At 43.2% G+C, this 24,943-nt stretch overlaps 1 protein-coding gene across 3 annotated transcripts in view; it reads right to left on the bottom strand.

The window, feature by feature from the left end:
• Positions 1-24,943, bottom strand: part of PLXNA4 (plexin A4) — a 1,021,577-nt gene that overhangs the window by 256,393 nt on the left and 740,241 nt on the right. For all 3 annotated transcript variants that reach the window (XM_063926762.1, XM_063926763.1, XM_063926764.1), the window contains exon 9: positions 21,775-21,889. In XM_063926762.1, the coding sequence (XP_063782832.1) occupies positions 21,775-21,889 (115 nt within the window). The remainder of the gene's footprint in view (positions 1-21,774; positions 21,890-24,943) is intronic.

Raw genomic sequence — 24,943 nt, 5'->3', positions numbered from 1 at the left:
GCCGTTACCAGGAGAATCACTGACAGTGATTAACCATACATGCATTGGATGGTAAGGCACTCCTAAAGCTCAGTCAGTCAAAACGCCGGTGCCCTCGTAAAGCGATAGCAATATAATCGAAGAGGACGTGGCACTGAGCTTTAGGAGTGCCTTACCATCCAATGCATGTATGGTTAATCGCTGTCAGTGATTCTCCTGGTAACGGCAACCAGCTGCTTACATCTGCTCATCATTTATCAATGTTTGATCATTTGCTTTCTGCCGTGAGTGCCACGTCCTCTTCGATTATATTGCTATCGCTTTACGAGGGCACCGGCATTTTGACCGACTGAGCTTTAGGAGTGCCTTACCATCCACTGCATGTATGGTTAATCACTGTCAGTGATTCTCCTGGTAACGGCAACCAGCTGCTTACATCTGCTCATCATTTATCAATGTTTGATCATTTGCTTTCTGCCGTGAGTGCCACGTCCTCTTCGATTATATTGCTATCGCTTTACGAGGGCACCGGCGTTTTGACCGACTGAGCTTTAGGAGTGCCTTACCATCCAATGTATATATAGATATATATATATATATATATATATATATTGTTTTTGTGCAGGGTAAATACTGGCTGCTTTTGCATGTAGCCCACATGTCAGACAGCTTTATTCTTACACTGCAATTAAGACTTCAGTTTGAACACACCGCACCCAACTCTAAATCTCTCTGCAGATGTTACATTTGCCCCACTTGCAGTATAATATGGTTTCACCCGGTTACTGTACTTGCTTTTTTGCATAACTTACAAACATGAATCAGGCACCATATCTGAGAGTTCTTTATGATATCCATGCGGGGTGATGAGATTCAACCCTTTACCAGATAATTGTTTCTGTTTTGAAATGTAGATAGACAAATAGACAGACAGACAGACAGACAGACAGACAGACAGACAGATAGATAGATAGATAGATAGATAGATAGATAGATAGATAGATAGATAGATAGAAGTTTTTTTATATTCTGTCTATACATAAGTATTGCTTTTAACTTGGAATAAGTATAATTTTTATCAACATAAATAATGGATAGTGTTTTACATTGATGGCGATGTAAAAACATCATACTGATTTTAAACAATACATTTTAATTATAAAAAGGAGCCAAGAAAAAACTTGCTATGGCAGCACTGCTGCTTTGAGGATAGGTGACGATATGCTGAATTTGATATAGATGTGGTGTCTGGATCCTCTATTAATGCTACAAGGTGCCAAAATCACAACCAGTCCTGGCTATAACAGCACATGAGGCTCCATCATTGGGAAGAACAACCTGGGACATGATGACTTGTCCCTTCGTGTTAGACTTCTACCTCCCCATATTGTGTATTATTCGTTTAACCCACTGAACAGATTGAGGATTTTAAAGTCCCAGTTTCAAAGTGTAGCCAAGGCAGTAACTTCTCCAGTAAGGCACAGTAGTGAGTGTAGTGTTAATACCAGCTACAGCTGTACGGCTGCACACCAAAACAGGGGAAGATGCCAAAGCAGCTTCTTGTCTCAAATGCATCAAGCGGTTGGGAAGGAGCCATGTGAAATAGTGTTCCTAACAGATGGAGCAGTGCTGAGGTGTGCTGATGCAACTATTCATGTGCTGCTCTTCTTCTTTACAACTACGGGGTGACACATGGTGTCCTGTCACTACTCTGTATTTACACATGTAAAATCTTTGCTTTCAATGTTCACTGTATTTAAATCTTTTCTTCACAGCTGCAAGGTCAATTAGAAGACCGGACATAAAAAGGTTGGAAAGGTTGCATTTGAAGTTTTCAAAGATGTTGTACCAGAAATACACAGCCAAAGTGTCAAACCCGTCCGCGAATATTGGCTTACTCAGCTTTTGACTGAGAAATTAGGCATATTTCACCAGCTGCATTTTGTGGTATATTTGCTGGGAATTTAAAAGCAATGCACTTCATATCCTACTGAACATCACCATCCCTTATAGTCCTCTAATGGAACGACAGTCTGATTTAATAAGCTCCAATAAGCATGGCTTCCTGAATGCCATCTCTCTTACGGAAGGAGCTATTAGACAGTGAAGAGAGATCCTTAGGCCCCAATTTATCAAAGTCCTTTTGTTACTGTGATAAATAACGTTTTCATTTGTCCTGGATTATTATATTTTTTTAAATGTAATTTAACATGTAAGCCCCCTATGGCGACTGCTAGTGGTATTGAGGCATGCAGCACTGTTTACATCAGCCAAGTAGCACCGACGAATGAAGGAGGCAGCCTTTCTTGTGAATGCCGCGCCTGCGCTGTCTGCATTTCTTTTCTGGTGCATGTCGACTGTCACTACTGTTCCTAGACTCTTATCCCCCCAGGCATTTGTGTCAATACCCATATTGCATTGTAACCGCTGAGTTTCTGTAGCAACATTCTGTTACACAGAAATTATCGGAATTGACACATATGCCAGGAGGGAGAGTCTGGGAACACATCGCCGGTGAGCGCTGATTAACCTGCAGACAGAGGGGGAGAAATGAAATAAGGACATCGAGCGGTAAATAAAGATTACCGCTCATTGCTAAATTCACACTCTGCATATTAATATGAAATACGATGTAGGCATAGCGCTGCCTTAAACCAGTATATTAAATATAGAAGGAGATTAAATATCACTTAAGACAAGTTTACACATGCAAAACACTTTGATATATGGGGCCAATAAATTCTTCTGTGTCTTTAAATACTTTTTGAGGGTCATTCAGATGTGGTTAGATCGCTCAGTAAACATAATCTGGCGGCTTGCGGCCGTCATGGCGACGCGCAAGCCACCCATCTCCATAACGACACCCTCTCCCCGCCCCCAATTGGCATCAGACTGTCAATCATGACAGTCTGATGCCGTCCCTGTGTCACAGAACCCATTTGTGCATGGGCAGAACGGGTGCTGCACATGCGCAATGTACTGGGCAGCGGTACTTTACATGTCAGGGTGCACTACCACCTGGCACTGAATGAGGTCCTTTGTGCACATGTACTGACCTAAGGTTGTGCATTAGGAGAAAACACAACTGGGACAGAAACCAGCAATGCAACATTTCATCACAGCAATGAAAAAGTAGGTTTCTGCCATTTGCTGCTTGTAGCAGCTGTCTCAGCCAAAAGTAATAGAAAATAGCCACAATACTTCATCTCTTATCACTGCAAATAGCACCAATAAGAAATGTTAATTATAAAGTAATATTTGCAATGGACCTTAAAGGGACAACCATGCCACATAAGTATATCATAATTGTAGAAAGGCAACTGTGCTACTATAACATGAAGTGTACCATAGCATTTCTACTATAACGTATAGTCTGCCTAGAACTTTTCTACTAGTAAGGTTTCTACTGTATTAACAGCATTCCTTGAAACATAGCATGCAAAACAATTCATTATCTAAATGACACCTTTTTAGCAGTAGACCCTAAATAAATCACCTTCATATTTACTTACAACTTTCAAGTAAAAATGACGAAAGTGTGATTGGAAAAGATGGTTATCAAATCCTCACATCTTTAGAACACATGTTTTTACATCCATCCACTGGCGGGTCCAGAGGTGGGGCTGCAGCGCAGTACAAATTTCAAATAGGGAACCATGAACTCTCTATCACTTAAGTATATGCTTAATTAACAGGATCCATGTACTGTAGTTTTCTTTGTGGATAATGGCAGAATTGCAATAACTTTTGCCATTTGGATTGCCACACGCATTTATCCGAATGAATCACTGATCCAGATTCATATTCTGCTGGATGATTGAGGTTAAAGTATTTCTGCAGATGAAAATAGCCGCAATATGAGTCTTGTTGGAGGCCAGCAATCCAAGGGCAAGAAATTATACTCCCATGATTCCTTTTATTTTTTACATCTGCCTCACTTTCTTCAGACAGAAGAGCATGGTCTCCAGTTAGCAATCTTCTGCAATTACATTTTCATCGACAAGCAAATCTTGCTTTGGCAGTTTGCATGGGGTTTCTCTCTGTGCTGACAATATTACCTCGTGAAATATGACAAACAATGGATCCACATACTTATCAGCACATACTGTACCAGTCAGTTAGAGGGGGGAATTCAATTATCTGCGGTAGATTACCACAGATGAAAAAGGATGGTAGCCTTGGGCTTTAACGCTCGGGACTATTCGATTCCAGACCTTTTTTCACCCAAGCACCTTGTTAATGCCCATTAACTTAATTTGTTAACTAGTGTTAACACACAGAATGTGTGAAAAGTTCACAGATTTGTCTGTTAACAGGGTCGCGACACCTGCTAATCCCCTAGTCATTGGGGATTTTTTATTTTTTTTGCAACTGTTCAGATGCATAATAAAAATCCCCGATAAGTGCTGCCAGCAGGCTCACTTTGGGGCTAATTCAATAGCCCGAGGGATCAATTAGCCCACTGCAAATTACCGCAGCTAATTGAATTGCCCCCATAATATTGCTAGACGTGCCTGTTACATTCACTGTATTCATCAATATTTCCAACACCAAAAATAATAATCAGTTCTACAATTTTTTATAGTTTAAAGCTGCAATATACTTTTTTGCTGCTATCCATATAATTGAAGAACACATTGTCTTTCCAAACAGATTCCAAACACATCTTGAAGTCTGACACCCTTTTCGAGAACAGTGAAGTACAGGCCTATATTAGAAACCTCTGTCACGGTTTCTCTTTTTCTAGCATGACAGCACCTTGTGAAGAGTCTTGTAAAGTGTCAAGAAGTTTATGTTCCCCTAAATATGCAGTTGCACCATTTTAGGTCACAAGTACACTTCTTTAGAACTCTTCCAACATCACCGTTATGGCATCACATAAATTTGAAGACCACATGCTACAGAATCCACTTCAGCTGTAAGACCGTATGCGGTAGAATACGCTGTATAGAGTCAACTTAAAAAGAAGAGGGGGAACGTGTGCAGCTCCATGCCCACCCCCCTCCTTCTCTCCAACACAGTTCGTGAGCAAACTATAGCACTATGCCAGAGTCTACAGGGAATATACAGGCCACAGGCAACATGGGACAGATGCATTAAGCCTGGAGAAGTGATAAAGCAGTGATTAAGCAGCGATAAGTGCAAAGTGATAACATACCAGCCAATCAGCTCCAATATGTAAATTGACAGATCGAGCTGATTGGCTGGTGCGTTATCACCTTGCACTTATCACTGCTTTATCACTACTCCAGGATTAATACATCGGTGTCCATACCATGTTCCCAATGATTTTTGTAGCACTGTCGCTGGAGAGGTACTGTAAGTATAATGAGTGAGCTCAGGGTGTCCAGTGGGGGCCCCATGGACCCAGGGGCCCATGTGTTCCGCACACCCTGCACCCAGTATAGACGGTGAACTGTAGCACTAAGGCATCAATATGTAGAATGTATGCATATTATGAACATTAGACCTTCACAAATTTGCCAAACGTTCAGCTGTCATCTTCTTGATCTGTGGCTATTGTATATGTTTCTAAAATGTTATTATTTTTTAAGTATTCCTGACATCTGGGGATGGTACTCATCCACTCTTAAATAAAAATCCATGCTGAGGTGTTATTTAGGTTAATTACCGCACTTTGTAGGTAGATATGGTATACATTTAAGGAACAACCATATGGATGTTACTGTATGCCACTACCAGCATTAGTTCTTTACAAATATGCCAGCAAAGACTGTGTTCTGAAAAACAGAAACAGTAAGGTAGCTGCAATATGTTGCATTGTTTTCTTTCCCTTCTTATCCCCTTACAATTGATAATAATAATAATGAAACCACAAGCATGACCCTACTGCAGGGACCATTATCCCTCTGCTGAGGCCCAAGGAAAGTAACATAACCTGCTACCATGGCAACGCCTTCATGTGACAAAACTAAACGCCACAAAGAAAGAATTAAAAGGAAAAAATCTGTGCTTAAAGTTGTTTTTTTTTTTTCGCTTATCTTTTTTTTTTTGTGCTGCAGTTTATGACAGTAATAATAGCTTCCTCAGAGAATCATTGAAGGCAAGCGCAGAACACAACAGAGCTGTTATCACATAGATAATAGAGATGAGCGCCTGAAATTTTTCGGGTTTTGTGTTTTGGTTTTGGGTTCGGTTCCGCGGCCGTGTTTTGGGTTCGACCGCGTTTTGGCAAAACCTCACCGAATTTTTTTTGTCGGATTCGGGTGTGTTTTGGATTCGGGTGTTTTTTTCAAAAAAACCTAAAAAACAGCTTAAATCATAGAATTTGGGGGTAATTTTGATCCCAAAGTATTATTAACCTCAAAAAACATAATTTACACTCATTTTCAGCCTATTCTGAACACATCACACCTCACAATATTATTTTTAGTCCTAAAATTTGCACCGAGGTCGCTGTGTGAGTAAGATAAGCGACCCTAGTGGCCGACACAAACACCGGGCCCATCTAGGAGTGGCACTGCAGTGTCACGCAGGATGTCCCTTCCAAAAAACCCTCCCCAAACAGCACATGACGCAAAGAAAAAAAGAGGCGCAATGAGGTAGCTGACTGTGTGAGAAAGATAAGCGACCCTAGTGGCCGACACAAACACCGGGCCCATCTAGGAGTGGCACTGCAGTGTCACGCAGGATGTCCCTTCCAAAAAACCCTCCCCAATCAGCACATGATGCAAAGAAAAAGAAAAGAAAAAAGAGGTGCAAGATGGAATTATCCTTGGGCCCTCCCACCCACCCTTATGTTGTATAAACAAAACAGGACATGCACACTTTAACCAACCCATCATTTCAGTGACAGGGTCTGCCACACGACTGTGACTGATATGACGGGTTGGTTTGGACCCCCCCCAAAAAAGAAGCAATTAATCTCTCCTTGCACAAACTGGCTCTACAGAGGCAAGATGTCCACCTCATCTTCACCCTCCGATATATCACCGTGTACATCCCCCTCCTCACAGATTATCAATTCGTCCCCACTGGAATCCACCATCTCAGCTCCCTGTGTACTTTGTGGAGGCAATTGCTGCTGGTCAATGTCTCCGCGGAGGAATTGATTATAATTCATTTTAATGAACATCATCTTCTCCACATTTTCTGGATGTAACCTCGTACGCCGATTGCTGACAAGGTGAGCGGCGGCACTAAACACTCTTTCGGAGTACACACTTGTGGGAGGGCAACTTAGGTAGAATAAAGCCAGTTTGTGCAAGGGCCTCCAAATTGCCTCTTTTTCCTGCCAGTATAAGTACGGACTGTGTGACGTGCCTACTTGGATGCGGTCACTCATATAATCCTCCACCATTCTATCAATGTTGAGAGAATCATATGCAGTGACAGTAGACGACATGTCCGTAATCGTTGTCAGGTCCTTCAGTCCGGACCAGATGTCAGCATCAGCAGTCGCTCCAGACTGCCCTGCATCACCGCCAGCGGGTGGGCTCGGAATTCTGAGCCTTTTCCTCGCACCCCCAGTTGCGGGAGAATGTGAAGGAGGAGATGTTGACAGGTCGCGTTCCGCTTGACTTGACAATTTTGTCACCAGCAGGTCTTTCAACCCCAGCAGACCTGTGTCTGCCGGAAAGAGAGATCCAAGGTAGGCTTTAAATCTAGGATCGAGCACGGTGGCCAAAATGTAGTGCTCTGATTTCAACAGATTGACCACCCGTGAATCCTTGTTAAGCGAATTAAGGGCTGCATCCACAAGTCCCACATGCCTAGCGGAATCGCTCCGTGTTAGCTCCTTCTTCAATGCCTCCAGCTTCTTCTGCAAAAGCCTGATGAGGGGAATGACCTGACTCAGGCTGGCAGTGTCTGAACTGACTTCACGTGTGGCAAGTTCAAAGGGCATCAGAACCTTGCACAACGTTGAAATCATTCTCCACTGCACTTGAGACAGGTGCATTCCATCTCCTATATCGTGCTCAATTGTATAGGCTTGAATGGCCTTTTGCTGCTCCTCCAACCTCTGAAGCATATAGAGGGTTGAATTCCACCTCGTTACCACTTCTTGCTTCAGATGATGGCAGGGCAGGTTCAGTAGTTTTTGGTGGTGCTCCAGTCTTCTGTACGTGGTGCCTGTACGCCGAAAGTGTCCCGCAATTTTTCTGGCCACCGACAGCATCTCTTGCACGCCCCTGTCGTTTTTTAAAAAATTCTGCACCACCAAATTCAAGGTATGTGCAAAACATGGGACGTGCTGGAATTTGCCCATATTTAATGCACACACAATATTGCTGGCGTTGTCCGATGCCACAAATCCACAGGAGAGTCCAATTGGGGTAAGCCATTCCGCGATGATCTTCCTCAGTTGCCGTAAGAGGTTTTCAGCTGTGTGCGTATTCTGGAAAGCGGTGATACAAAGCGTAGCCTGCCTAGGAAAGAGTTGGCGTTTGCGAGATGCTGCTACTGGTGCCGCCGCTGCTGTTCTTGCGGCGGGAGTCCATACATCTACCCAGTGGGCTGTCACAGTCATATAGTCCTGACCCTGCCCTGCTCCACTTGTCCACATGTCCGTGGTTAAGTGGACATTGGGTACAACTGCATTTTTTAGGACACTGGTGAGTCTTTTTCTGACGTCCGTGTACATTCTCGGTATCGCCTGCCTAGAGAAGTGGAACCTAGATGGTATTTGGTAACGGGGGCACACTGCCTCAATAAATTGTCTAGTTCCCTGTGAACTAACGGCGGATACCGGACGCACGTCTAACACCAACATAGTTGTCAAGGACTCAGTTATCCGCTTTGCAGTAGGATGACTGCTGTGATATTTCATCTTCCTCGCAAAGGACTGTTGAACAGTCAATTGCTTACTGGAAGTAGTACAAGTGGGCTTACGACTTCCCCTCTGGGATGACCATCGACTCCCAGCGGCAACAACAGCAGCGCCAGCAGCAGTAGGCGTTACACGCAAGGATGCATCGGAGGAATCACAGGCAGGAGAGGACTCGTCAGACTTGCCAGTGACATGGCCTGCAGGACTATTGGCATTCCTGGGGAAGGAGGAAATTGACACTGAGGGAGTTGGTGGGGTGGTTTGCGTGAGCTTGGTTACAAGAGGAAGGGATTTACTGGTCAGTGGACTGCTTCCGCTGTCACCCAAAGTTTTTGAACTTGTCACTGACTTATTATGAATGCGCTGCAGGTGACGTATAAGGGAGGATGTTCCGAGGTGGTTAACGTCCTTACCCCTACTTATTACAGCTTGACAAAGGGAACACACGGCTTGACACCTGTTGTCCGCATTTCTGGTGAAATACCTCCACACCGAAGAGCTGATTTTTTTGGTATTTTCACCTGGCATGTCAACGGCCATATTCCTCCCACGGACAACAGGTGTCTCCCCGGGTGCCTGACTTAAACAAACCACCTCACCATCAGAATCCTCCTGGTCAATTTCCTCCCCAGCGCCAGCAACACCCATATCCTCCTCATCCTGGTGTACTTCAACACTGACATCTTCAATCTGACTATCAGGAACTGGACTGCGGGTGCTCCTTCCAGCACTTGCAGGGGGCATGCAAATAGTGGAAGGCGCATGCTCTTCACGTCCAGTGTTGGGAAGGTCAGGCATCGCAAACGACACAATTGGACTCTCCTTGTGGATTTGGGATTTCAAAGAACGCACAGTTCTTTGCGGTGCTTTTGCCAGCTTGAGTCTTTTCAGTTTTCTAGCGAGAGGCTGAGTGCTTCCATCCTCATGTGAAGCTGAACCACTAGCCATGAACATAGGCCAGGGCCTCAGCCGTTCCTTGCCACTCCGTGTGGTAAATGGCATATTGGCAAGTTTACGCTTCTCCTCCGACAATTTTATTTTAGGTTTTGGAGTCCTTTTTTTTCTGATATTTGGTGTTTTGGATTTGACATGCTCTGTACTATGACATTGGGCATCGGCCTTGGCAGACGACGTTGCTGGCATTTCATCGTCTCGGCCATGACTAGTGGCAGCAGCTTCAGCACGAGGTGGAAGTGGATCTTGATCTTTCCCTAATTTTGGAACCTCATCTTTTTTGTTCTCCATATTTTATAGGCAGAACTAAAAGGCACCTCAGGTAAACAATGGAGATGGATGGATTGGATACTAGTATACAATTATGGACGGACTGCCACGGTTAGGTGGTATAAAAAAACCACGGTTAGGTGGTATATATTATAATAATAATACAATTATGGATGGACGGACTGCCTGCCGACTGCCGACACAGAGGTAGCCACAGCCGTGAACTACCGCACTGTACACTGGTTGATAAAGAGATAGTAGTATACTCGTAACAACTAGTATGACACTATGACGACGGTATAAAGAAAGAAAAAAAAATACCACAGTTAGGTGGTATATATTATAATAATAATACAATTATGGATGGACGGACTGCCTGCCGACTGCCGACACAGAGGTAGCCACAGCCGTGAACTACCGCACTGTACACTGGTTGATAAAGAGATAGTAGTATACTCGTAACAACTAGTATGACACTATGACGACGGTATAAAGAATGAAAAAAAAACCACGGTTAGGTGGTATATATTATAATAATAATACAATTATGGATGGACGGACTGCCTGCCGACTGCCGACACAGAGGTAGCCACAGCCGTGAACTACCGCACTGTACACTGGTTGATAAAGAGATAGTAGTATACTCGTAACAACTAGTATGACACTATGACGACGGTATAAAGAAAGAAAAAAAAATACCACAGTTAGGTGGTATATATTATAATAATAATACAATTATGGATGGACGGACTGCCTGCCGACTGCCGACACAGAGGTAGCCACAGCCGTGAACTACCGCACTGTACACTGGTTGATAAAGAGATAGTAGTATACTCGTAACAACTAGTATGACACTATGACGACGGTATAAAGAAAGAAAAAAAAATACCACAGTTAGGTGGTATATATTATAATAATAATACAATTATGGATGGACGGACTGCCTGCCGACTGCCGACACAGAGGTAGCCACAGCCGTGAACTACCGCACTGTACACTGGTTGATAAAGAGATAGTAGTATACTCGTAACAACTAGTATGACACTATGACGACGGTATAAAGAATGAAAAAAAAACCACGGTTAGGTGGTATATATTATAATAATAATACAATTATGGATGGACGGACTGCCTGCCGACTGCCGACACAGAGGTAGCCACAGCCGTGAACTACCGCACTGTACACTGGTTGATAAAGAGATAGTAGTATACTCGTAACAACTAGTATGACACTATGACGACGGTATAAAGAATGAAAAAAAAACCACGGTTAGGTGGTATATATTATAATAATAATACAATTATGGATGGACGGACTGCCTGCCGACTGCCGACACAGAGGTAGCCACAGCCGTGAACTACCGCACTGTACACTGGTTGATAAAGAGATAGTAGTATACTCGTAACAACTAGTATGACACTATGACGGTATAAAGAATGAAAAAAAAACCACGGTTAGGTGGTATATATTATAATAATAATACAATTATGGATGGACGGACTGCCTGCCGACTGCCGACACAGAGGTAGCCACAGCCGTGAACTACCGCACTGTACACTGGTTGATAAAGAGATAGTAGTATACTCGTAACAACTAGTATGACACTATGACGACGGTATAAAGAAAGAAAAAAAAATACCACGGTTAGGTGGTATATATTGTAATACAATTATGGATGGACGGACTGCCTGCCGAGTTCCGACTGCCGACACAGAGGTAGCCACAGCCGTGAACTACCGCACTGTACTGTGTCTGCTGCTAATATAGACTGGTTGATAAAGAGATAGTATACAATACATACAACAATATACTACTATACTGGTGGTCAGGCACTGGTCACCACTAGTCACACTGGCAGTGGCACTCCTGCAGCAAAAGTGTGCACTGTTTAATTTTAAATTAATATAATATTATGTACTCCTGGGGGCTCCTGCTATAACAACCTGCAGTGCTCCCCAGTCTCCCCCACAATTATTATAAGCTTTGCCTTTTATACATTGATGTGCAGCACACTGGGCTGAGCTGAGTGCACACAGACTGAGTCACACTGTGTGACTGGCTGCTGCTGTGTATCGTTTTTTTTCAGGCAGAGAACGGATATAGCAGAGAACGGATATATTATATTAAAATAAATAAAAGTTAACTAACAACAACTGCACTGGTCACTGTGGTAAACTCTGTCTGGCTCTGCACAATCTCTCTCTCTCTTCTAATCTAATTTCTAATGGAGAGGACGCCAGCCACGTCCTCTCCCTATCAATCTCAATGCACGTGTGAAAATGGCGGCGACGCGCGGCTCCTTATATAGAATCCGAGTCTCGCGAGAATCCGACAGCGTCATGATGACGTTCGGGCGCGCTCGGGTTAACCGAGCAAGGCGGGAGGATCCGAGTCTGCTCGGACCCGTAAAAAAAACATGAAGTTCGTGCGGGTTCGGTTTCAGAGAAACCGAACCCGCTCATCTCTAATAGATAATAGACATTTAGAACTTGGCAATATTGCTTAGTCATTACGGCACAACACACATGGAGTTAGGAGTGTCTGTTTGAAAATCCTACCAGATTTTTTATGTTTTAGGGCAAGGAAAGGGGTAAAAAATGACACTGAAAACTCTGGATGCAAATGCACACGAATGAGTCGTGGCTGAGATATCCTGTGGTGACAGGCTGCATGCTCCTTACTAGAGATGAGCGGGTTCGGTTTCTCTGAATCCGAACCCGCCAGAACTTCATGTTTTTTTCACGGGTCCGAGCGACTCGGATCTTCCCGCCTTGCTCGGTTAACCCGAGCGCGCCCGAACGTCATCATGACGCTGTCGGATTCTCGCGAGGCTCGGATTCTATCGCGAGACTCGGATTCTATATAAGGAGCCGCGCGTCGCCGCCATTTTCACACGTGCATTGAGATTGATAGGGAGAGGACGTGGCTGGCGTCCTCTCCATTTAGATTATAAGAGACTGAGAGAGATTTACTGGAGCTGACTAGGAGGAGTACTGTTACTGTAGAAGTGTAGAGACTGAGTGGAGAGAGTTTACTAGTGAGGACAGTGCAGTTTACTTTATAATCCGTTCTCTGCCTGAAAAAAGCGATACACAGCACACAGTGACTCAGTCACATACCATATCTGTGTGCACTGCTCAGGCTCAGGCCAGTGTGCTGCATCATCTATTATCTATATATAATATTATATATATCTGTCTGACTGCTCAGCTCACACAGCTTATAATTGTGGGGGAGACTGGGGAGCACTACTGCAGTGCCAGTTATAGGTTATAGCAGGAGCCAGGAGTACATAATATATTATATAGTGAGTGACCACCAGACGCACAGTGCAGTTTATTTAATATATCCGTTCTCTGCCTGAAAAAAGCGATACACACAGTGACTCAGTCAGTCACATACCATATCTGTGTGCACTGCTCAGGCTCAGGCCAGTGTGCTGCATCATCTATTATCTATATATAATATTATATATATCTGTCTGACTGCTCAGCTCACACAGCTTATAATTGTGGGGGAGACTGGGGAGCACTACTGCAGTGCCAGTTATAGGTTATAGCAGGAGCCAGGAGTACATAATATATTATATAGTGAGTGACCACCAGACACACAGTGCAGTTTATTTAATATATCCGTTCTCTGCCTGAAAAAAGCGATACACACAGTGACTCAGTCAGTCACATACCATATCTGTGTGCACTGCTCAGGCTCAGGCCAGTGTGCTGCATCATCTATTATCTATATATAATATTATATATATCTGTCTGACTGCTCAGCTCACACAGCTTATAATTGTGGGGGAGACTGGGGAGCACTACTGCAGTGCCAGTTATAGGTTATAGCAGGAGCCAGGAGTACATAATATATTATATAGTGAGTGACCACCAGACACACAGTGCAGTTTATTTAATATATCCGTTCTCTGCCTGAAAAAAGCGATACACACAGTGACTCAGTCAGTCACATACCATATCTGTGTGCACTGCTCAGGCTCAGGCCAGTGTGCTGCATCATCTATATATATTATATATCTGTCTGACTGCTCAGCTCACACAGCTTATAATTGTGGGGGAGACTGGGGAGCACTACTGCAGTGCCAGTTATAGGTTATAGCAGGAGCCAGGAGTACATATTATATTAAAATTAAACAGTGCACACTTTTGCTGCAGGAGTGCCACTGCCAGTGTGACTGACCAGTGACCTGACCACACTGACCACCAGTATAGTTAGTAGTATACTTATATTGTGATTGCCTGAAAAAGTTAAACACTCGTCGTGTGACTTCACTTGTGTGTTTTTTTTTTTTATTCTATAAAAATAAAACTCATTCTGCTGACAGACAGTGTCCAGCAGGTCCGTCATTATATAATATATAATATATACCTGTCCGGCTGCAGTAGTGATATATATATATTTTTTATATCATTTATCATCCAGTCGCAGCAGACACAGTACGGTAGTTCACGGCTGTGGCTACCTCTGTGTCTCTGCACTCGGCAGGCAGTCCGTCCATAATTGTAATACCACCTAACCGTGGATTTTTTTCATTCTTCTTTATACATACATAGTTACATAGACATCTTCTCTTTATCAACCAGTCTATATTAGCTGCAGACACAGTACAGTACGGTAGTTCACGGCTGTGGCTACCTCTGTGTCTGCACTCGGCAGGCAGTCCGTCCATAATTGTATACCACCTAACCGTGGTTTTTTTTCATTCTTCTTTATACATACATAGTTACATAGACATCTTCTCTTTATCAACCAGTCTATATTAGCTGCAGACACAGTACAGTACGGTAGTTCACGGCTGTGGCTACCTCTGTGTCTGCACTCGGCAGGCAGTCCGTCCATAATTGTATACCACCTAACCGTGGATTTTTTTCAGTCTTCTTTATACATACATAGTTACATAGACATCTTCTCTTTATCAACCAGTCTATATTAGCTGCAGACACAGTACAGTACGGTAGTTCACGGCTGTGGCTACCTCTGTGTCTGCAGTCGGCAGGCAGTCCATAATTGTATACTAGTATCCATCTCCATTGTTTACCTGAGGTGCCTTTTAGTTGTGCCTATTAAAATATGGAGAACAAAAATGTTGAGGTTCCAAAATTAGGGAAAGATCAAGATCCACTTCCACCTCGTGCTGAAGCTGCTGCCACTAGTCATGGCCGAGACGATGAAATGCCAGCAACGTCGTCTGCCAAGGCCGATGCCCAATGTCATAGTACAGAGCATGTCAAATCCAAAACACCAAATATCAGAAAAAAAAGGACTCCAAAACCTAAAATAAAATTGTCGGAGGAGAAGCGTAAACTTGCCAATATGCCATTTACCACACGGAGTGGCAAGGAACGGCTGAGGCCCTGGCCTATGTTCATGGCTAGTGGTTCAGCTTCACATGAGGATGGAAGCACTCAGCCTCTCGCTAGAAAAATGAAAAGACTCAAGCTGGCAAAAGCAGCACAGCAAAGAACTGTGCATTCTTCGAAATCCCAAATCCACAAGGAGAGTCCAATTGTGTCGGTTGCGATGCCTGACCTTCCCAACACTGGACGTGAAGAGCATGCGCCTTCCACCATTTGCACGCCCCCTGCAAGTGCTGGAAGGAGCACCCGCAGTCCAGTTCCTGATAGTCAGATTGAAGATGTCAGTGTTGAAGTACACCAGGATGAGGAGGATATGGGTGTTGCTGGCGCTGGGGAGGAAATTGACCAGGAGGATTCTGATGGTGAGGTGGTTTGTTTAAGTCAGGCACCCGGGGAGACACCTGTTGTCCGTGGGAGGAATATGGCCGTTGACATGCCAGGTGAAAATACCAAAAAAATCAGCTCTTCGGTGTGGAGGTATTTCACCAGAAATGCGGACAACAGGTGTCAAGCCGTGTGTTCCCTTTGTCAAGCTGTAATAAGTAGGGGTAAGGACGTTAACCACCTCGGAACATCCTCCCTTATACGTCACCTGCAGCGCATTCATAATAAGTCAGTGACAAGTTCAAAAACTTTGGGTGACAGCGGAAGCAGTCCACTGACCAGTAAATCCCTTCCTCTTGTAACCAAGCTCACGCAAGCCACCCCACCAACTCCCTCAGTGTCAATTTCCTCCTTCCCCAGGAATGCCAATAGTCCTGCAGGCCATGTCACTGGCAATTCTGACGAGTCCTCTCCTGCCTGGGATTCCTCCGATGCATCCTTGCGTGTAACGCCTACTGCTGCTAGCGCTGCTGTTGTTGCCGCTGGGAGTCGATGGTCATCCCAGAGGGGAAGTCGTAAGCCCACTTGTACTACTTCCAGTAAGCAATTGACTGTTCAACAGTCCTTTGCGAGGAAGATGAAATATCACAGCAGTCATCCTACTGCAAAGCGGATAACTGAGGCCTTGGCATCCTGGGTGGTGAGAAACGTGGTTCCGGTATCCATCATTACTGCAGAGCCAACTAGAGACTTGTTGGAGGTACTGTGTCCCCGGTACCAAATACCATCTAGGTTCCATTTCTCTAGGCAGGCGATACCGAAAATGTACACAGACCTCAGAAAAAGAGTCACCAGTGTCCTAAAAAATGCAGCTGTACCCAATGTCCACTTAACCACGGACATGTGGACAAGTGGAGCAGGGCAGGGTCAGGACTATATGACTGTGACAGCCCACTGGGTAGATGTATGGACTCCCGCCGCAAGAACAGCAGCGGCGGCACCAGTAGCAGCATCTCGCAAACGCCAACTCTTTCCTAGGCAGGCTACGCTTTGTATCACCGGTTTCCAGAATACGCACACAGCTGAAAACCTCTTACGGCAACTGAGGAAGATCATCGCGGAATGGCTTACCCCAATTGGACTCTCCTGTGGATTTGTGGCATCGGACAACGCCAGCAATATTGTGTGTGCATTAAATATGGGCAAATTCCAGCACGTCCCATGTTTTGCACATACCTTGAATTTGGTGGTGCAGAATTTTTTAAAAAACGACAGGGGCGTGCAAGAGATGCTGTCGGTGGCCAGAAAAATTGCGGGACACTTTCGGCGTACAGGCACCACGTACAGAAGACTGGAGCACCACCAAAAACTACTGAACCTGCCCTGCCATCATCTGAAGCAAGAAGTGGTAACGAGGTGGAATTCAACCCTCTATATGCTTCAGAGGTTGGAGGAGCAGCAAAAGGCCATTCAAGCCTATACAATTGAGCACGATATAGGAGGTGGAATGCACCTGTCTCAAGTGCAGTGGAGAATGATTTCAACGTTGTGCAAGGTTCTGATGCCCTTTGAACTTGCCACACGTGAAGTCAGTTCAGACACTGCCAGCCTGAGTCAGGTCATTCCCCTCATCAGGCTTTTGCAGAAGAAGCTGGAGGCATTGAAGAAGGAGCTAAAAGGGAGCGATTCCGCTAGGCATGTGGGACTTGTGGATGCAGCCCTTAATTCGCTTAACAAGGATTCACGGGTGGTCAATCTGTTGAAATCAGAGCACTACATTTTGGCCACCGTGCTCGATCCTAGATTTAAAGCCTACCTTGGATCTCTCTTTCCGGCAGACACAAGTCTGCTGGGGTTGAAAGACCTGCTGGTGACAAAATTGTCAAGTCAAGCGGAACGCGACCTGTCAACATCTCCTCCTTCACATTCTCCCGCAACTGGGGGTGCGAGGAAAAGGCTCAGAATTCCGAGCCCACCCGCTGGCGGTGATGCAGGGCAGTCTGGAGCGACTGCTGATGCTGACATCTGGTCCGGACTGAAGGACCTGACAACGATTACGGACATGTCGTCTACTGTCACTGCATATGATTCTCTCAACATTGATAGAATGGTGGAGGATTATATGAGTGACCGCATCCAAGTAGGCACGTCACACAGTCCGTACTTATACTGGCAGGAAAAAGAGGCAATTTGGAGGCCCTTGCACAAACTGGCTTTATTCTACCTAAGTTGCCCTCCAACAAGTGTGTACTCCGAAAGAGTGTTTAGTGCCGCCGCTCACCTTGTCAGCAATCGGCGTACGAGGTTACATCCAGAAAATGTGGAGAAGATGATGTTCATTAAAATGAATTATAATCAATTCCTCCGCGGAGACATTGACCAGCAGCAATTGCCTCCACAAAGTACACAGGGAGCTGAGATGGTGGATTCCAGTGGGGACGAATTGATAATCTGTGAGGAGGGGGATGTACACGGTGATATATCGGAGGGTGAAGATGAGGTGGACATCTTGCCTCTGTAGAGCCAGTTTGTGCAAGGAGAGATTAATTGCTTCTTTTTTGGGGGGGTCCAAACCAACCCGTCATATCAGTCACAGTCGTGTGGCAGACCCTGTCACTGAAATGATGGGTTGGTTAAAGTGTGCATGTCCTGTTTTGTTTATACAACATAAGGGTGGGTGGGAGGGCCCAAGGACAATTCCATCTTGCACCTCTTTTTTCTTTTCTTTTTCTTTGCATCATGTGCTGATTGGGGAGGGTTTTTTGGAAGGGACATCCTGCGTGACACTGCAGTGCCACTCCTAGATGGGCCCGGTGTTTGTGTCGGCCACTAGGGTCGCTAATCTTACTAACACAGTCAGCTACCTCATTGCGCCTCTTTTTCTCTTTGCGTCATGTGCTGTTTGGGGAGGGTTTTTTGGAAGGGACATCCTGCGTGACACTGCAGTGCCACTCCTAGATGGGCCCGGTGTTTGTGTCGGCCACTAGGGTCGCTAATCTTACTCACACAGCTACCTCATTGCGCCTCTTTTTTTCTTTGCGTCATGTGCTGTTTGGGGAGGGTTTTTTGGAAGGGCCATCCTGCGTGACACTGCAGTGCCACTCCTAGATGGGCCCGGTGTTTGTGTCGGCCACTAGGGTCGCTAATCTTACTCACACAGCTACCTCATTGCACCTCTTTTTTTCTTTGCGTCATGTGCTGTTTGGGGAGGGTTTTTTGGAAGGGACATCCTGCGTGACACTGCAGTGCCACTCCTAGATGGGCCCGGTGTTTGTGTCGGCCACTAGGGTCGCTTATCTTACTCACACAGCGACCTCGGTGCAAATTTTAGGACTAAAAATAATATTGTGAGGTGTGAGGTATTCAGAATAGACTGAAAATGAGTGTAAATTATGGTTTTTGAGGTTAATAATACTTTGGGATCAAAATGACCCCCAAATTCTATGATTTAAGCTGTTTTTTAGTGTTTTTTGAAAAAAAACACCCGAATCCAAAACACACCCGAATCCGACAAAAAAAATTCGGTGAGGTTTTGCCAAAACGCGTTCGAACCCAAAACACGGCCGCGGAACCGAACCCAAAACCAAAACACAAAACCCGAAAAATTTCAGGCGCTCATCCTTACACAACCTGTCTTTTAAATGACAAACCATTGCTTTTCCACTATGTTTTTAGTCAATTCAAATCAGCCACAAAGGCCATTTACTTCTCAGAGACATTTTCAACGTCCAATTCATCAAGTGTAGTGGTCTGACATATGTGCCAATAAGAGCTATTAGCAAAAAATATGTCACTTTATCTGAAGCTGGGCTGACATTATCAATTGGACACATTTATTCCTGGCTGCAATATTTATATGCCTATAGCGAAGCATCAAAGTGAACCAGTACAAATGGAGAAAATGGATTACGTACATTTATTTATATATTCCATACAAATGGAATCAAAATAGTTTATTTTAAACTTAGGTTATTAAAAATTATTTGATGGCTAGCTACAAGATTTTTTCGGTAATTATTGCATTAATTAATTACAGTCAAAATCTCTCGTGCAGGGAACATGCTCAGTATCAGTTTGTATTGCTGATTAAAGTTGTACATTGCACAAACTAGGTATCAAATGGCCTAATGCCCGAAGAAATAGATTTCTAGAAGGATGTCCCCAGTCAGCTTGTACAAAAGCAGAATTATCCCATACTTTAAGTCCATCTACTGTATAATAGTTAGGAGATATTGTTTATGGAGCGGGTGAACCTTGCTCGGAAGCCAAAGCTTGTCAACAGATGGAAATCCTGATAAAGTAGCAATTTCAAGATCAACCCAGGGTTTTTGACTAAATGGAAAGAACTCATTTTTTAATTGTGCCATAATACACATGGTTTGGTAAAGTGGGAGATCTGGAAGCTGGAGCCCGCCATTCTTCTTAGGTAGCAGCAGCTTATGAGTTGCCAGGTGGGTAGTTTACATTTCCAAATATATTTGACCATGACTTTTTCAAATAGTAGCCTATTAAGTACTGTGTATGAAAAATGTAGGGGATACTCCTTAATAAATACACTTAATAAAGGAAGCTATACAGGCCAATCACGAACTCTCATATGGGCCCCATACATCAATAAGAACTGAAAACTGTTTAAAAAGTGGGGTCAAATTCACCTCAAATATGTCATTAATTGAAGTAAGAATTTGAACATCTAGATAGGTGGTATGCGGTTCACAGGATACTACTGAGTGGAACCTGTTTGCATCACGTCCGGTGTCGTCACTGTGTCCCTTCTCCGGGAACACAAACTTTTTCATCTGTGTGACTGGCTGTAGCCATGGAAACCCGTGCATGCGTTACACATGCGTTGCCCTGCCGAGACATCACGGCACAGCTACTTTTGACCAATTGCACTGCTGCTTTCAAATAGATGCTACTAGAGATTATACGCTGCCACAACCATAGGGAGCTAACACACTGGAGTAGTAGACAGCATTTACAGGAAACTGCAATATAAAGTGCTTAATGCACACATCCACCGGTCTACAGTATATATAAAAACATCAAGCATGGGTCGCTTGCTGTCTCCCCCAGATTAATCCAGGCAAAATATTCCAAAGTGCCACAGTGCAATACAGATACCTATATAAATAACACACTATTCTAAACAATGCATACTGTACAAAGGTAGAATTAGCATGCAATAATACACATAAAACAGTAAATAGAAAGGAAAAACAAAAAGAAACTAAAAATGAATCCTACAATGTCCATTGCGGTACATATGTCCGACTCAAAGTTTGTACTAGAGTCACAATAAACAATGGAAGTTTATGTTTTCATTGAGGCCCCTCAGGGCCCTCGTATCCAACCTAAACATCTAGCCTCCTTCTGGAGTAACACATGTCTCCGATCTCCACCTCTACTTCATTTAGGCACATGATCTATAATCATGCTCTTAAGAGATGAAATTTGATGTCCATGATCCAAAAAAATTCAACTGGGGCTGCACCGCCTGACTAAATATTGTAGGTATGTACAGTGCTTGGTGGCCTATGGATTTACACATAAACACATGCAAAGAGTTGCAATTATTTAAAATTACCGAAGGCCAGTGGACAATAATAATTAGTTCACTCCAGAGCTGTCAATTATTTCACTCAGTTTACTAACCCCATTTATTAAATATTGCCATTATCCAGCATTTTAGAATTATCTAGTATTACTTTAAAATAGTGTATTACTTTCTATTTAATATAATATTTATCTTTAAATCTTTTTGCAGTCAACAATCTTTTTGTAACCGAAAATGCTTCACCCATGAAACGGGGTTGGTGACCTACATGTAGGGGGAAGTTATGAAACCAATGGACTGTTAGGAGAGATGCACAACATCGTTGAAATGTGTTATCATAATTTTTCAGGACTTCTGGGAATGAGGCAATTGCTTCAAAAAGGAGTAGGAAACATTACTGCCGCAAGGATGCATGTTCAACGATGATACTTCAATCAGAGACATTTTTACAGTATTTCAGAGGTCATACACATATCTGAACTTATTAACCATTAACATATTAATATTGTATTACTTAGTTCTTTACCTCTGGCATCTTGACTCTTCCCTCTTGAAAGGAACATGTCTGGGGGTCATGGGTACACACATGGCGATATTTACACCAATGACACTGATATGGACTTTCCACACAAGACAAGCATCTGAAAATAAAAGTACATTTCATAATGTAATTTCATCCTTTAGTCAGATTAGACACATCTTTGGGGGGTTTGAATTGCAGATAAGTGTTGTGGGAAATAAATGATGAGTGGGCCACACACATTGATGCTGATTTTGGGGGCTCGTCCTGTGAAATTACTTAATTACTTTGTTCTGACTTCAAGGCCATGGGCGAGGTATATCCTGTTCATGGTGCTCTGTAAGGGGTTGAATGCTTGTCACTATATTTAAACTATTCAGTTTCCTCACTGCCAGCACAGAGGAATTACATAGAATATGTACGGCGCAAGTCCCTTCCAAATACAATGCTTTGAGTTTCTTTTAAAATGGGTAGTCATTTCAAATATATTTTATAGAACTACTTTATATAAATAACGCACAATAGTTTTAAATATTTGATGGAGAAATAGAAACTAAATTTCAAATAGTTGTTTTATAGCTCAACTATTTACATTTATGTCAGTTTACCTAAAGTTCCCTTTAACAGTTTTGATAGCAATATAGAAAATATTTTTTATTATATAGGAATAACTTCCTGTGAAAACATTATTAAATCCATGGTTGCTTCAGTGAAGAAACTGCAGCAACTAATAAGAAAATCTTAATTCAATAACTTGGCATTGGGCTCGCTCAGTTTATCAGGTGAACCTCAGATGTGTGTCCTTGTTTTCTATCACATGTAGAATCTATTTGGGCTTGTTCAGCTTCCACTGCCAGTTTTCATGTGTATGGCAATAAAAAAAGAACTATCATCAAATGATATACGCCATTACAAACAATAAACAGGAAAACTAAAATCTGCACTCTGTTTTCTGATGTGACATCATTTTACATTCCGTACATTTAAACTTTTCTAAAATGTAATATAAAATGTAATGTAAGATTTCTACAGCTTAAGTGGAAAAGCCCACCACCAGAGGTTGTAGAGCCTAATACAGCAGAGCAATTTAAACATCTAGGGACAGACATAAAGATATACTTACAAAGAAATAAGGATAAAAAAGGTTTTGAGGTTATTATAAGATAAAAAATGTGCAGACTATATGGGCCAAGTGGTTCTACTGTATGTTTATCTCTTTATTAATAGTTTGTGTTTTAAGCAAACTCTACAGTCATTACTGAAAGTGGGACTGGCAGTTGCCCAAATGTTTTTTCTTAATATTCATGACTTACAGATGTGTCATCCTACACCTCAATACAACACGCAGCATGGAACGCATGGAGTGAGTGAGCTGCCAGGTCCTGTGCAACTTGACTTGCGTCAACCATCTTTTTTGCAACAAGCCGCTTCATGAGACCACAACTTGATATGTGACACTTGATATCTGTTTGTGCCTGAGTCTGTATCCAAAGCACAGCGGAACTTAGCATGAAAAAAAGCTGTGGATGCTGAAACGTAGCACTTCATGTACAGATTCAGACTCAGTCACAGATGTGAACAAGTGTCCCATATCAAATTACTCAGTGCATTCTCATGAAGCGGATTGTCACATCTATTTGCGACTGAGATGCATTTTTGGGTCAAAAAGATACAAAAACAGATGCTCAATGCAAGCAGAGTAGCATGGGACCGGGAGAGCTCATAAGAGCTGCTTCTCACTACTGTAGCAATAGTGTTCCTGTGCATAATATTTACTGTATGTGAGTGAGGCATAATGGAACTGCCTGATTTTTCTAGAGCTTATTATATGAAAGGCATAAAAAACTGTGTAATCATATCTAAATACATATATGTTATTAATAATGTATCATATTTAGGTGTAGAAGCAGTTTGGTCATCATAAGTTATTATGCTTGGTAGGGGCATTTTAAGAGAGGACGAGGCCTATATGCATTGCAGTCTTAGTTTGGGCCCTCTCCTCTGTAGCCAGCAGCGCAGTGACTCTGAGCACTAGGGTCACTAGTAGACCCTAGCACTGTGCTGAGTATAGTACGCATGCACAGGTGATCGGCAAAAGGGATCTTCCTACAACACTAAGCGCTGGGAGAATGACTGCCGCACCATTTTCCAGGGGAGTTCTGGAGCACTGCTGCCACCGACGTGGGACTCCAGAGGGGTAAGTGTTCAAAAATTGGGTACAGGGTGTGCGGTGTGGGCCCCCTAGATCCAGAGGCCCGTGTGCCCTGCACACCTTGCACCCATTATAGATATACCACTGATGGTTAGTGCAAAGCATGAAAATATAAGATAAACCATTTAAAGGCAATACTACCCACCATCCGGTCCTCATTATCTACTTTTCATGCTACTGCATAATTCAATAAATTAAAAGAGGGTGTTAAAATTACATAGTAATTCCATTTTCCTACTATGCATCAGAGAGATATGGGGATAGTCTTTAAGGTCAGTCACTGGTGGATGCCAGTCTATGTACAGTAATATTCAGTATAGGGACATTCCTAGAATTTGAGGGGGGGAATTCAATTAAGGCCATGAAATTGTTGTTTGAAAAATGTGCTTTACCGCAATTTTTTTCAGCCAATTCAATTAAAGCCTCTTTTTTATTTGTTTGTTTGTTTGTTTGTTTGTTTGGGGTTTTTTTGTGTAAAAAATCTCTGTTTTAGGTAAAAACACATACAATAGGATCAGTGATCCATGTGTTTTCGCGACTGCAAAAAGGCACCTATTGAGGATTTTGTTTCACCTGCCTCCGGGCGGGCGAAAAAAAATCCACGATACTGCCGGCTTTCGGGGATAATTGGATAGCCCCCAGAGGATCAATTAATTGTGGTAAATTACTGCAGCTAATTGAATTCCCCACTGGGGAGCTGATTTAGATTTAATCAAAATAAGCAAGTAACTTTGTATTTGGAACAAACCATGTCACAGTACAAGGGGTGCAAATACTTTGTGCATACTGGCTGGTTTTGCATATATTCCACAAATGCTGGACAGCTTTATATTTACACTGCAATTTAGATTTCAGTTTATTCACACCTCCCCCCCATATCTAAATCTTTCTGCACATCTTAAATCTACCCCACCTGCAGTGCAACTTGGTTTTGTACAGGTGTAAAGTTACTTGCTCTTTTTT

Source organism: Pseudophryne corroboree, chromosome 6, assembly GCF_028390025.1.
Source record: "Pseudophryne corroboree isolate aPseCor3 chromosome 6, aPseCor3.hap2, whole genome shotgun sequence".
In the NCBI taxonomy this organism is placed as follows: domain Eukaryota; kingdom Metazoa; phylum Chordata; class Amphibia; order Anura; family Myobatrachidae; genus Pseudophryne; species Pseudophryne corroboree.
Note: the sequence above shows the minus strand (reverse complement) of the source record. Positions and strands in the feature narration are given on the sequence as shown.